This window comes from Marmota monax, unplaced genomic scaffold (genome assembly GCF_021218885.2).
Source record: "Marmota monax isolate L192 unplaced genomic scaffold, Marmota_monax_Labrador192_F-V1.1 WCK01_AAM20220418_F8-fsc00002, whole genome shotgun sequence".
Taxonomy (NCBI): Eukaryota; Metazoa; Chordata; class Mammalia; order Rodentia; family Sciuridae; genus Marmota; species Marmota monax.
Genome location: NW_026693571.1, coordinates 26,691,399 through 26,707,227, shown reverse-complemented (window position 1 = coordinate 26,707,227; position 15,829 = coordinate 26,691,399). Strand labels below are relative to the sequence as shown.

General features: G+C 33.2%; 1 protein-coding gene across 1 annotated transcript in view; it reads left to right on the top strand.

Annotated features, from left to right (window-relative positions):
- The window catches only part of Mmrn1 (multimerin 1), a 63,818-nt gene extending 48,768 nt beyond the window's left edge, over positions 1 to 15,050 (top strand). The window contains exons 8-9 of the mRNA XM_046458969.2: positions 12,806 to 12,958; positions 14,222 to 15,050. Of these exons, the coding sequence (XP_046314925.1) occupies positions 12,806 to 12,958; positions 14,222 to 14,643 (575 nt within the window). The 3' untranslated portion in view covers positions 14,644 to 15,050. The remainder of the gene's footprint in view (positions 1 to 12,805; positions 12,959 to 14,221) is intronic.
- The last annotated feature ends 779 nt before the right edge of the window (positions 15,051 to 15,829 follow it).

Below are 15,829 nucleotides of genomic sequence, written 5' to 3'. Positions count from 1 at the left end.
GAGTAAGAGGATTGCAACTGGTAATTTGCCGAGGAGAAATGTGTTGCAGACTGCGTCACTGAAAAAAAAAATAAAAATAAGCATCTATTCACAGACTCCATACATGGAACTTGGAGAAGGGAGACCCTAGAATATTCTGAAGTTTTAGATTTGGGTAATGAGAGGATGTTGGTGCCATTAACAAGATGTTGTTAGCACCACAGGAGAAAGCGCAGATTTGAGAGGAAAGAGGGATTCAGTGTGGTAATATAAATAACTTAATAGTATGAAAGAAATGTTTTTTAAGTGTTCAGCTGCTGAGTAATATCTAGTAATATTTTCACAATGAGAATAACTGCTTATTCTTACTAAAAGAAATGGCTGTGTTTTTCTCACATAAGTAAGCTGTTAAATTATATGCCCATTTGGATGAATTTTGTATTTTATTGCTTTTTAATTACAAAGAGTGCTCATTATCTTAACATAGAGTGAATTTTCATATTTAATCTCCAAATGTTTTGATAATGTTAAAAATCACAGAATACTCTCGGGATGAATTCTTGTGAATGTTTAATTAGTATATTTATTTATGAGTACCCCAAATTAGTCTGACTAGGAGGATTAATCTTACCCTTATGGGTATACAGAATAAACTGTTTAGAGTTATGTGTCCTCAAAGAAATTTAGTATCCCAATATAAGATGTCCTTGTAGTAACAATTTTAGGAAAGATAATGATGTGTTCTTTTTCAAAGTACCATACTATCTTGGTCTTCATGTGGGATTTGCAATATGAGCTTCAGTGAAATTCTGCAGTATGTTTGATGAGACATCAAGCAAGTAATTATATCTGGATCTATATAGTAAATATAAATTTTAAATAACCTGAAGTAAAAAGTTTATAGAATGTAAGAACTTATAAACTTTAGTAGTGTAAAGAATTCATCTTATGACCTAACAAAAATTCAATTGAAATATAAAGTGGTTTACTCAATATTGAATTTAATGGGCTAATAGGGAATAATTCAGTTTTGATTCATATTTTTCCAGTAATGTTTTGATTAAGTTGTTTCCTGTTTCTTTACTTACTGAGAGCAGAATGTTTATATAACTATCTGGCCACACTGACAGTTAATAAAATTTCTTTATTCCATCTCTGTAAAAATATCAATAGTGATTCCAGGGCAACAAAGGTGTATTGGCCTAATTCTATGTGCAAGTTGGAAATTCACCTTATGTGGGACAGGTGGCATACTGTGTCCAGCCCCTTTGAGCAATTGTATATGGTTTTCATGCCCATTAAATTGGCCATGCTCCTAGGGTCCATAAAATTTGTGGCACTGTTTGGAAATCTGAACAAGTAAGGTTTCTGCAAGGTGATAAAACCAGTGGATGCAGGCTAAGTTCTCTTTCTGTCTCTTTCTCTTTGGTACTAGGGATTGAACCCAGGGTCACTTAACCACTGAACCTCATCTGCAGTCCTTTTTAATATTTTGTTTAGAGACTAGGTGTCTAAACAATATGATATTGGATACTGTTTATTACTATTTACTTCATCCAAAACACTGTATAAATTATACTATATCCTTCCTTTACCAATACCTATGAGTTAGTATTATTATCATCCTTATTTTGAAGATGACTAGACTAACCTGCAGAGAGATTAGCCTAAGCATCCTGCTGAGGGTCATTTACCTTGTATGTGGCTCCTGGGGGCTGTGTTCTCATCCACTACATTAGTTTGCTTTTGTTTTTGTTGTTGTTGTTGTTTTTCACATGCCTTCATTTTCCTTCTGCTTCTGTCCCATGCATCATGTGCTTTACAGAGTCTCACCATATCTGAATATTCCATAATGACTACAGTTGATATTCTCAGGGAATTTGCTTTCTTGGGAATTCAAATCCTGACAACTTTTTCTGTGTTGATGCTGAGGAAGTAAAGGTACTATTTTCAGTTTGTTTATTTATGTTATATGGCCAGTGGTTTATGTAGGAGGTTGCCGCAGTCTGGCTGGGCACAAAATCATGAGCCACTCAAACAGGAACAAATTTTATTTTTGAAACTCCCGCCAATGCCCTGTATGCTCCCGGAAATATGCTAAGACACACACACACACACACACACACACACACACACACACACACACACACACAGGCATTCTCCCGAACACACCACTCCAACAGGAAATCCCTCCTCCGGAATTCCCTTCTACGCACTTTCCCAACCAATGGGAACTCTTTGGGAGTCCCCCTGGAGCTCCAAAGTAGCAGGCTGAGGTGAACAGCAGGGGTCTAATATCCACTTGAATGCAGATCTTAACATAATCATATCAACTCAATGGCTTGCTGGCCTCACCTTTCAACCAAAAATGCCATGCATCATTACTATTTGGCTATGGCTCTTAGCAGGAGGTGTCCTCCAAAAGCTCAGTTACAAAACATTACAAGACTTTTTGGAGGTGAAATGATTAGATTTTGAGAGGTATAACTTAATCAGTGGATCAATCCACTGATACAGATTAACTGTCCACAGGTAGGGTATGGCTGGAGGAGTTAGGTCACTAAAGGTGTGCCTTTGGAGTATATATTTTGTTCCTGGTAAGTGAGATGCTTTCCTCCACCATGCCCTTCCATCATGTATTCTGCCTCACTTGGGGCCCAGAGCTATGGAATCGGCTGGTCACCGACTAAACTTTTGAAACTAAGCTCCAATATTTTCCAACTTTTCCTCTTCTACACGACTTTTGGTAAAGCAACAGAAGAGCTGACTAAATCAGGATCTTCCTTTACCAGATGTAGGAGAATGGCAACAAAGTTCAGGGTACTCATCCTCAGCACTTCCTTTTCAAACCAGGCTTACATTCAGTTATGCTAATTCTGATTCCTAGTAGGCCAGTGCTGATAAGCTGTTCTGATTCAATTGCTAAATATTTGTCTTGTTTCTAAACAATATTCCAATAGACATCAAGAGGTTTTTTATTTCATTTGTGAAGATTTGTTTGTATTGGCAGACTGATCTCTGCAGAGAGAGTCTGGCTGCTTGCCCTTCCAAGGACAGCTAAATCCTGCCTCAGCTTCATTTCTTAGTCCACTGTGGAGCATGGGCACTCAGGTTTGTGGCTCATTCATTCACTGTTTATTAACCATCTCCCTGATGTGTAACCGTTTAGCTATCGTTGATATTTGTCTTGTTGCTAAACAATATTCTAATAGACATCAAGAGTTTTTTTTTTAAATTTATCCTATTCATAATGATCCCAGTACTCTTACGAAAGATTTCTTTCTATAAAATATTTAGTAGTATACAACTTTAAAAAATCATTGTTGTGAATATAAGCAATTTTAAAAATTGTGTCAATAAATCATCAGTGTTGAAGAGAATATTAAATAAACTACTTGTTGTCCATGGCTCCCTGGGAGAAGAAAAATACCTTCCCAGATTTCTATGTGATTTCCCTTCATATAGAAAGATGATCACAGGTGAAGAGAGAAGTCTGACACAATTAACAACCCTTTCCTGCACCTTGTCCTACAATACGATGACCAGCATATCTCAGGTGAACAGTCAGATTCCCATGCATGGGATGGACATTTTCTGACCCAAAATTTCTAATATTTAGCTTAACATTAATAGCAAAATGTAGCAGAATGTCAGCTTCTGTTTACGTAGTTGCTGCTTATGTTTGGATTTTTCCTAACTAAGCAAGAGTCACAGGAGTCATTTTTCTAAATTAAATTTAAAAGGACATCAAAGATTTGAAACTAAATTTGATTATTAAGTGATCTGTAAATTGAATATAGTGAATAGATGTTTTTCTCTTGGTCATTAACTGCATTATTTATTTTAAATTGTGCACAATGGTATTATTTCATGTCGTATTGATTATCATACCATGGTTAATTAACAATCCTGCTAGAAATATTTTATAATTTTAAGCAAGTGATAAAACTGTAATTTGTTTGGAGACTTAATTTTAAGAGACTTCAGCACAAAGACCATGTTGGAAAACTCTGGGCATGGTGAGATAAACCAAGGGAAAACTATCTCACCTTAGAACTGGAAACAGGATCAGAGTTAGGGCAACAATAACCTTTAAAGGGTAGCTGGAAAGAGAGAAAAGTCAAGAGGGAATATTGGGGAGGAACAGAGATAAGAGAATAAGCAAATCTTATATGAATATTAACATCTAATTTTGATTTCCAGATCTTTCACAGTGAATTAGAAGTTCTAAAAAATATTCAATATCCCAAATAATTTTCTGAATAATAATAAGACTTCAAAACTACCCTTCAAATATTAAAACTACCTTTTAAACATAAATTAAACTCATTGAATTTGTTGTCAGCTAACAAATTATTGTACATTTATTATAACCCAAGAAATTTGCTTGAAAAGTATCAAACTGCAGATTTAATTCAAGAAAAGTTTTGTAAAACACCTTACTAAATTGAAGAGGCAATAGAGGTACAGTAATTTTTTTAAAGTGTGTCACATTAGTGCATAGTATTGTGTTAAAACTAATGCATAAATAAATAAATAAATAAATAAGAAAAATAAAATCAGAGATTTGTGCCATTAAGGAAAAAACCTCATATTTAAGTTATTTTTGGCTTGGGATTGAAATAATTTATCTTTAGAATTATTTATATTTGAAAATTATAGCAATCATAATTGTCCATTTCAATTCAACAATTATTTAAGTGCCAAATGGAATCAGGTACTATTTTTCATGCCTTGGATATACCACAATATATATATATATATTTTTTAAATTTTGATCTCCTAGAATTCACATTCTATCAAGGATAGAGAGAGGAAACAAATCCACAATAAATAAGTGGACAAATAGTATGCTAAAAGTTGACAGATGCTATGCATGATAGAAATGCAGAGAAAAGTAAGAGAAATCAGAGTATTATGGGATGTGTTTGGGTATGTTGGAAGTAGGTAGCATTATTAAATTAGACGGTAAGATTGGCTTCACTTGTTGGAAAAAATAGTGAACTCTATAAGGAATACATAGTGCTGTATGTATTTCTCTGTAAGGAAATGATAATAGAATGAAATAGCAAGGATCTGGCTCAGAAAGCCTTGTAATTTTGTTCTAGAAAATGTTGATAGTACTGAGCTCCATAGTGCATACCTGTAATCAGAGTGATGCTGGAGGCTAAGGCAAAAGCATAGCAAATTCAAGGCTAGCCTCAGAAATTTAGCAAGACCCTGTCTGGAAATAAAAAATAAAAAGGGCTGTGTATGTAACTCAATGGTAGAGCACCTCTGGGTTCAGCCCAATACCCTCCCAATACACACACACACACAACAACAACAACAACAACAACAACAAAAAGAAAAAGAAAAGGAGAAGTTGAGAGTGAAAGGTTCCTCTACAGAGCTTTGTTTCTCCCCTTTGCCCTGTCTAAAGTTCCTCATTCCTCCCATGCTCCTCCCATTAAGGATCAGCATTCACATACCAGAGAAAACATTTGGCCTTTGTTTTTGGGATTGCCTTACTTCACTAAGCATGATATTCTCCATCTCCATCCATTTACCTGCAAATGCTGTGATTTTATTCTCTTTTAATGCTGAGTAATATTCCATTATGTATATATACCATAATTTCTTTATTCATTTGTCTAAGTAAGGGCATCTAGGCTGGTTCCACAATTTAGCTATTGTGAATTGTGTTGCTATAAACATTGATGCAGCTATGTCACTGAAATATGCTGATTTTAAGTCCCTTGGGTATAGACCCAGGAGTGGGATAGCTGGATCAAATGGAGGTTCCATTCCATTGTTTTCCAAGGAATCTCCATACTGCTTTCCATATTGACTGCACTAATTTGTAGTCCCATCAGCAATATATGAATGTACCTTTTTTTCCCACACCCCTGCCAACACTTATTGTTGTTTGTATTTTTAATAGCTGCCATTCTGACTAGAGCAAGATAAAAATCTTAGAGTAGTTTTGATTTGAATTTCCCCTCTCTTCCCCTCCCTCCCCTTTGTTCTATCTAGGGTTTTTCTAATCCTCCCATGCTGCCCACCCCAAACCCCATTATGAATTAGCATCCGTATATCAAAGAAAACATTCTGCAATTGTTTTTTTTGGGGAGGATTGGCTAACTTCAGTTAGCATTATATTATCCAACTCCATGTGTTTACCTGCAAATGACATGATTTTATTCTCTTTTAATGCTGAATAGTATTTCATTGTGTATATAGTCCCACACACCTTTGTAGGCAGATTCCACATCACTCCCAGGCACTGGTAACTGTTTTCTTTGCACACATTTTTTCCCATTTCCAGAATATCTAATAAATGAAACAACACAGTGCATGTAGAATTGTGAGTCTAACATCTTCCACTTAGTGTGGTAGGTTTGAGATTGCCCATAATGCTGCATGTATTCCATTGTAACCTTGTACTACAGTTTATCTGCTGTCCTGTTGAAGGATATTTTGGATGATTCTAGTTGAGGGTATTTATGAATAAAGATGCAATAAACATTCACATACAAGTTTTTTGTATGAACATAAGTTTTGATTTCTCTTGAGTTAAAAAATAGGGGTAACAAAGCTTGGTTATAAGATAAACCCAGATTAATTTTATAAGGAATGACAAGCCACTTAGTATTTCTATCAATAATATATGAGAGAATTCAACTTGCTATATATTCTTGCCAGCACTTGAAATTGTCAATATCTTTTACTTTATCATTTTTAATAAGGGTGTGACTATATTTCCTTGTGACCTTATTTTGCATTTTATTAATGACTAATGATGTTAAAAAGTGTATTCATGCATTTACCTGAGAGCATTTATAATGCTTTTGATTGTGGGTTTGTGACTCTGAAGAAAAAGGAGAAAACATGTCAAATAAAACATTTAATTTTCTAGTTCATGGCTTAAGATCACACGATGATTGTTTAATAATAAAGGTTAAATCTTCTGGGACAGGGTTAATATATTTGGTAAAAATTGCTGATAGGATTAAATATGCTTTAAAGTGACATTTGAATGGTTGAGAAAAAAATCCCAGGAAACAATGTCAAGAACAACAGATGTCAAATAAAAAGAACAAAAATAAAAGCTGGGTATTTGAAGTAAAAGCAATAAATATGAATGGAAATAACATTTCCATTCATTTATACATCAATGAAGAAAATATGAGTATTTAGATCAATAAATTTGAATATTTAATATGAACATAAATATTTTCATTTCTAGGAGTTGTTCGAAAGGAGAATATGAACTATTTCTAGAGTAATAGAAGAATAAATCTTATTTGATAGAAACAATTTTGATAAGTAAGGAGGCAAAATAACACTGAAAGCTAAGAATGTATTCACAAATATTAGAGTTGAAGTATTTTAGAAAGCATTGATTGGAATCAGTATGAAACATAAAGAAAAGTGCTAATGCTATGAGGTTGTATTACCTAGGAGCAGAGTTATGTAGTGGTTTGTATAATGCTTTCCTCCAGAGGCAAAAGTACAGGTCTTCTCACTAATCTGTTGATAACTCATTTCAGAGTTAGGTGCCCTTTGCTATGTACGTTATTGTTCAAACGAAAAATTAAAAAGTAAGATCTTCACGCCAAACTATGAGTAAGAAAAAAAGTAAAACGTTAAGCAAAGTAAAATAATAAATTACAATATATTATCTAGCATATATGTACATTTCAAAAGTTATAAATATTAAGTTATATATAAAATAAATGAGAATTAAGTAGAAGAGCAGCACAGATTGTTCTTTCATTTGTTCATGAACTCCCTGTTGAATAAGTTCTGAACAAGCCCTGAGAAAGGCTGAGTGCATACAGTGTCAATTCAACACAGTCTCTCTTCTCATGGAGCTCAGACATTAAGCAGGTACTTACAATAAGAATCTGACAAATGTTAGCCATGGCAGGGGGCTTTGAGAATGTAAAGAGCTCTCCAATCTGTTCAAATTTAACATGAACATTTATGAATTTGAAAGTAGGATTAAGGGGAAAGTACAACTAGAGTACATATTAAGGTCCAGAAAGCAAAGGCCAGAACAAATAGTGATTGATGAAATATTCCAAGACAATGGGAAAGTAATTCTAGTCATACTCAAAGCAGGGAAATGAATAGTGAAAGATTTGTCATGCTACTTGCACAAAATAGTAGAATGCTGAGTTGGTAGAACTGTTCAACTAATTGCACTTTTCTCCATCAAAGAAATTAAATGGACTGGATAGGGTTTAAGAAGTTACTGAAACCCCAGGGAGGAGGGAAGTTGTGCCTGAGTTTTCTTGAGATAATTCCATGTCTCTACAAAAACATGTCAATGATACAGCAGCAAATTCTGTGATTTTGAGAAACTGGAAAGAAAGGATAGAGTCGGGTAAAAGTGTGGTCATCTACTGTATCTTTTGGTAACTTGTTTATTCATCTTTAAAATGTCTTTAAAAGTTTCTATAATTACACATTGTGATAATCAATAGTGACAGCAGGTACTTACTATAAAAATATGACAAATGTTAGCCACGGCAGGGTGCTTTGAGAATGTAAAGAGCTCTCCAATCTGTTCAAATTTAACGTGAACATTTATGAATTTGAGAGTAGGAGTAAATTGAATATTAAGGTCCTATTTAAGAAATAGAGGTAAGCCATGACCTCAAAAGAGCTCATACTCAATTGGATGAAGAACACATGAACAAAAACACTATCAAACTAAGAGTAAGTATGATACTTATTATGAGTATAATATAATAATCAGTTCAATGAGAAAACTTATCCAGAGCATCATGCAATAATTGAGAGAATTAAAGTAATTAACTCTAGAAGCAGGAAGGAGGAAAGATGTCAGAAATGATACTTTATTAGATTGTAATTTTTGTTATTATCTCAGGAACAAATACTTATTAAGTATTATTCTGTACAGGAGATATTAATAAAGATATCTGACCACTTGTAAGTATTTTAAAAATAAAATGGAAAATATGAATCAGAAGATGCACAAAATCTATACAATCTATAACTAATTTTTTTCCTCTGTTCAAATACAGGTCTGTTCAAGTCTTTGGCTCACTTTCTTTCTTTCTTTTAATTTTATTTTTTATTTTATTGAATTTAAAAAAATAAATGGCAGCGGAATGCATTACAACTCTTATTACACATATACAGCACAATTTTTTATATCTCTGGTTGTATATAAAGTATATTGACTCCAATTCATGTCTTCATACATGCACTTTGGGTAGTGATGTCTATCCCATTTGTGTAACATATTGCAGACAACTTCAACTGGCAAATCACTGCCAATGAAGTTTACTTGTCTTTTATAAGGTGCTGTACTTGACAGTGATTCATGAAACATTTTTGTCAATGATTTGGATTAACACAATGCAACATAAAATTAAAGATGATAAAAACTCTGGGAGGAGTGGCTAAAACATTTCTTTACCGAAAAAAATGATGAGTCATGTCTGTGCACAGAGATGACTACCCAATAAATTTAATTGTTATCAGTAATAATTGTAAATGTATGTTTAAATGAATGATTTAAATATGGATGGAACTTTGGAGCCTTTCAATAACATCAGAACATAGACCTGTTATGACAAAGTATGATACTGATGCAAAAATAATGAACATCTAATACATAGTTTGCATTAACAAGAGATATAAAGTCATTTTAGCAAGGCAGCTAGCAATTATTGCCAAAGCCTGTACTGCTTAGATTTTGTTGGCATAATAAGTCCAGTACAAAACGCCATGGGCATTGCTTAACTAAAATGTAGATTATTTTGGCTGGGATTTACAAAACAGCAATAACATAAAATAGCAAAAAAGACAAAGAAAGCAACTTACAACAGCAGTAGAAGCAGGTGCAGCCAAGCGAATGAGGCATTCCCTACAGATGATCAGTAGGTACCAAGAGAGACATGGGAGAAGGCAAATGTGCTCTTGAGAAGTTTGGGATACTATAGCAATAGGAGAAAATGCAGGCCCTCAGACTAAAGTGGACCCTTAACCAGATAAATGACACTAAAAACAGGTCAGGGGGAAAAAAGGATAAAATAACAGTCTCTGAATTGCTAAAAGAACAAAAGAAAGGCAAGACACCATTCCAGGAGGTAATGCAACATAAAGAGAAGAAAAATAGAATACTCACTCTGGACGTTAAATAGAAGTCAAAAGCTTTTGACCTGAAGAATCAGAGTAGCAAAGCCATGCAGAGCAATGCATTGTTTCTAGTTTTTTGAATTCTCCCTAGAACGGATTTGGTCATTCATGAATAGGCTGTGTTTACAGAAGACAGTAACTTTTTCTCATCTGGGAAAATGAGAATTATGAGTTGATCAAATTGCATAACTACAGTGTTTCCCCAATCCTACTGCACAGTTGATCCCTTCCCCGTGAAACACAGAACTGAGAACCCTCCTTTGAATCAGTCATGGTACTAGATTCAGAGAATGTAACAAATAGAGCAGTGCTTTGTGCTGTGAAGAACTCACATTTCTACAGGTAATGGAGAATCACTGATGTTTTGAGAACCAGCAAGTAATGGACTAAGTTCTAGAATTATAGCTCACAGCAAATGAGAGTGTTTTAATGACCTAGTCACCTGGTAGACAAATGGCATTCAAAAAATGTAGGCCAGCTTGAAAGACTTGTTGAAATGTATTACATACCATGCATTTATACAAATCGAAATATATTCCTGTACTTTTTTTTTTTTTTTTTTTTTTACATTTTCATCACATACTGGAGATAGAACCCAGCATCCTATGGATGCTAGTCAAGCACTCTCCAGATATACATCCCCAGATCTTGATAATGTATTTTGAGAGAGAAACTCACTAAGTTGCTCAGGCTGGCCTCAAATTTGTGATCTTCCTGCCTCAGCCTTCCCAGTAGTTGGGATTAGAAGTATACATCTCCACACCCAGTTTATGCTTTTGGGGCATGGGCTACTGGGGATTGAACCCAGGTGCTTTACACTGTGGCTCAATAGCCACAACCCCATTTTCTTATCTTTTATTTGGAGACACAGTGTCCCTAAGTTGCTTAGGGCCTCACTAAATTGCTGAGGCTGGCCTCAAACTTGGGATCTTCCTGCCTCAGCCTCCTGAGTTACTGGGATTAAAGGTGTGCATCATCAGGGTCAGCTACACTTTTCTTGATGAGGGAAGTAGTTTATAGACCATTGCAGAGAATACATCAATATAATCCAAATTAGTTTCTAGTTGCATATTATATTTTCTTTGCAAAAAAATCTTAATAATATAAGAATATAGTTTGAATAAATTTTATAAGAATTTAATATAAGCAGATAGGAAACAAAATGTATTAAAAATGTTTATATATTTCACTTCATGAAAAAAAAATCAAATAAAGAAAATAATCCCCAATTTAAAAAAAAAACATCAAGAAACACATAATTTGAAATGAGTGAATTGTAAACTTATTTACATTGTTGCCACAAGGTGGTGGTGTAGTGTAAATATGGCAAGTAGGGTAATGATTCTTCCAGCATTTTCCCAGCATTTACTTAATTATATATCATGTATTATGCTCTAATCATATTTATAATTTGAAGCTTTATAAATAAAGGGAATTAGTCTATGTGCAAAATACAAATGGTAATTTGCTGATGCTGGTAAACCAAATGTGTTGGGGGATCTACCTCATTCTATAACTGCTATGTAATATTTCTTAGTGGGCATATATCACAATTCATTTAATGAGTTCTGAATTACTGCTTATTTAGTTGTCTTTAAATTTTTCACTAATGCAAAGACACCATAAAGAACATCTTTTTAAAATTATCTTTATATACATAGACAAGTAGATCTCTTTTTGCCGGGAGAAATTTCTGGCTCAAAGTCAATATGGTCAAATTGTTCTATTAAAAATGTCAAATCATTTAAGTTCAAAACCAACGTTGTATAAGAAGTTTCACATTTTCTCTTTTAAAATATGAAATAATATTATCATGGTAAATTTTATTATTACTTGATTAGAAGCAAATTGAATGTGTTTTAAAACTTTTGGTAAAATTTTGCAGTTTTTGTGCAGTGACTTATCTGCTCATACCATTTGCTCATTTTTCACTTTATTTTTCAGGGAACTGTGTTCTATTTCATTTAGATTCATCAGAGCTTGTCATATGTTATTAGATATTAGTCATTAGATTATGTCTATTAAAATATTATCTCTGAATTTTCCCCTTATCATTGAACATTTAATTTAACAACTTTCATTTAAAATTAGTTTTAATTCTTTCATAATCAAATGTGGAAATTTTTTCTTATAGCATCTGGTTTTTTTGTTTTGAAAGAGTTTTCTATAATTTAAAAAACCTTATAAAGATTCTCTCCTTTATTTGATTGTAATATAATCAAAGGGGTTTTTTAAAATAAAAATACAGTATTTTTGTACATGTAGAATTTGCATTTTTATCATTATCCAATAATCTTCATATTATGTATTGAGCAGATATTTTTGTTCTTCAGTGATTTGCACCATTACCTTTATCCCATACCAGCTCCAACTATAAATGTTCTGTCTAGGTAATAGTACTCTCTATCACAGTTGATCAAAATCTTAGCATTTTCACAAAAATAAATGCAGTAGATAAAAGAATTATTCCTACTTCACAAAAAGGAAGAAAGAGGTCAGAGTTAAGTGATTTGCATGTAGTCCCATTACTACATTGGCAGGAGATCTGTGCCTAGGAACCTGGTTTTTAAATTGCAAATTCAGCGTTTTGCCTATTCTTTTGCAAACTATGATTTGAGATGAACAGGAAAATAGAGTCACTTTATTCTCCTTTATCATGATTCTTTTTCAGTCACAGAGGAGTATTCACGCTGTAGCAGATTCCCATGCCAGAATGGGGGCACGTGTATAAGTGGGAGAACAAGCTATACCTGCGCCTGCCGGCACCCTTTCACTGGTGACAACTGCACTATCAAGCTGCTGCAAGAAAATGCTTTAACTCCAGGTAAAAGAGTCTGCATCCTTAGATTTGCTCAATGTCAGATACAGAAACATATTCTGAAAATATTTGCAAAGGGATATTAAGTGGATCTATTCTGAATCCACGTGAGGATTAATTGCAAAGGGATATTTAGTTGATCTATTCTGGATCCACGTGAGGATTAATTACTTTTCTGTCGGAAACTTATTGAATAACGTACCTGATTTACAAGTAGAAATGTCTTTATGTCAGGAAAATTTATATTTGCAGGAACTTTTTGACATTTTTATGTTGGTATTCTAGAGGCATTGTATTGAAAGTCCTACCCCCATCAGTTTTTCTCTCTTAGTGTGTATTAAGAGAAAATGCAGATGTACATATCTGACAGGTATAAACTCTCCTCGAACAAGTTGTTAAAGAAACACCTTTGAGTCATGTCAGATATGGTCATTTAAATGAAGCTTCAACATGTGCTTGGCAGTATGTTTTCCATGAGGGTTGAGCTAGCTGCCATTTTGATGACATGGGTATTATTAGAACATGCTCAAATGTATGGAATAAAACAAGATGCCTTTTTTCATCATGTCATTTGATAAGTATTGGTTGCTTTACATTTACTTTAATAGTACATTTCTGGTTTTATACAAGAAAATATGTGCGGCATTTAAATCATATTATCTTTAATAGAAGCAAAAAAAATTCAAATAGGGCTTTATTTAAATATGCTGCATACCAAAGAGTAAATTTTTTAGCCTGTTTTTTTTTTAACTGAGCCTTTGTATGTGCATTTGGCATTAATTACACAGAAAATTTCTTTTGTCTCCTTCCCTATAGTGAATATGACTTCATTTAGTTTCTGTTTTAGCCTCTAGAAACAGTTTGACAAGGTGCTGGAAAAATTGTTTCTACTTGATGTCAGCTTCAATTCTTGCAAGGGACTTTAAAACATTCTGACATACCATAATAATCATAGAATGCTTTGAATTCCTTTATCTCTGGGGAGATCAAAGAAATATGCAAATTAAACTTTGAGGCATTTGTATGAGGAAGATAACAAATGTTATTTTCCTCTATCCTGATCTAAATGGAGAAACTGAGGCTCTAAAAAATGAAATGATTTAGGGTAATTCAGTCAAGAGAGGAGGCAGACATTCAGGAACATAACCATTGTTAAAGTTGCTTCTGTAAGGCTTTTTGTAACTAAGATAAAATGATAATAATATGAGAAAAAAACAAAACAAGATACAAACATGAAAATTAACTCTTGCCATTTTTTTTCTATAACAGATTTTTCCAAAGGATCTTATAGATATGCACCAATGGTGGCCTTCTTTGCATCTCATACATATGGAATGACTACACCTGGCCCTATCCTGTTTAATAATCTGGATGTCAATTATGGAGCTTCATATAACCCAAGAACTGGAAGATTCAGAATTCCATATCTTGGGGTGTATGTTTTCAAATATACCATTGAGTCATTTAGTGCTCATATCTCTGGATTTTTAGTGGTTGATGGAGTAGACAAGCTTGCATTTGAGGCTGAAAATATTAACAGTGAAATACACTGTGACAGAGTTTTGACTGGAGATGCCTTATTAGAATTAAATTATGGGCAGGAAGTGTGGTTGCGACTTGTTAAAGGAACAATTCCAGCCAAGTTTCCCCCAGTTACCACGTTTAGTGGTTACTTGTTATATCGTACATAAGCTAGTATGAAAGATACTATCAATTTCACTGAGAAACAGTAAGTAATTTTATTATCTTTGCATGAACATCTCATCTATCTGGGATTTTCTACATTAAACAAAAACCAACTTTCTTTCTAAACTTAGTAAAGCTATATATTTGTTTATTTCACAAAATGATCTCAGTATATCTGTCTGTGGAGATGTTCTTGCTCCCAAAGAAACTTAGCGGCACAGAGAAGAGCATCTGTTAGCCCAACTAACTATTCTTACTTTTTTCCTTGATTTTAAGTCATTTCAATGTATTGTACAATGATAATCATACAATATTTGCAGTCATGGTACCCTTAATTTTTGTTACATTCTATGTATATAAATATATAACAAACATTTCCTGATTTAATAAACTCAAATAAATTACTAAAAGACAAAAAGTGCTTTTTAAAATTTTTTATTGTTTACTATTGTTTACTATTTTTTATTTTTATTGTTTACTATTTTATTACTTACTATTTTATTACTTACTATTTTATTTTATTACTTACTATTTTTTTATTTTTATTGTTTACTATTTTATTACTTATTTACTATTTTATTGTTTACTATTTAATATTGAAATATTTCATATATTTAAATGTTCATTCATACTCAATTTGGAATAGTTAGAAGTATGAAATAAGTTTAACTATTGTTCCCTTCCTATAATTAATGGATAAAATAATAATTGATACATATGGGATATTTCCACCTATTTCTAAGGATACATAAATGGATTATATATCTACCTCCATCATATAACATCTGTAGTGAGAAAAAATAAAATCATTTTATAATAAGTATCCTATTACAATACAAACAGATCTGCCTCTATTCTAATAAAGGGTAATACTGTAAAATGCTATGGATTATGGCATGCTCACTATGCCCTGGTTATTTTCTAAACAATTTACATTTCATGTCTAGTTGATTTCTCACAATAATTCATATAAGATGGTACTATCAATATTTTAATGGCCTAAAAAATTAAGCATAAAGAGATTAAGAAATGGACCAAGCCCACAGCCCACCCACTGAAGCAACGTCTGAACTGAGTCCATGCCTTCCCCATTGCCTCCCTCATTTGTCCCAAAATTTATTTAATAACCCCTTATCAATGAACATTTAGGTTGTCTACAATTTTTATTATAAGAAATTGTTCTAGTAAAAT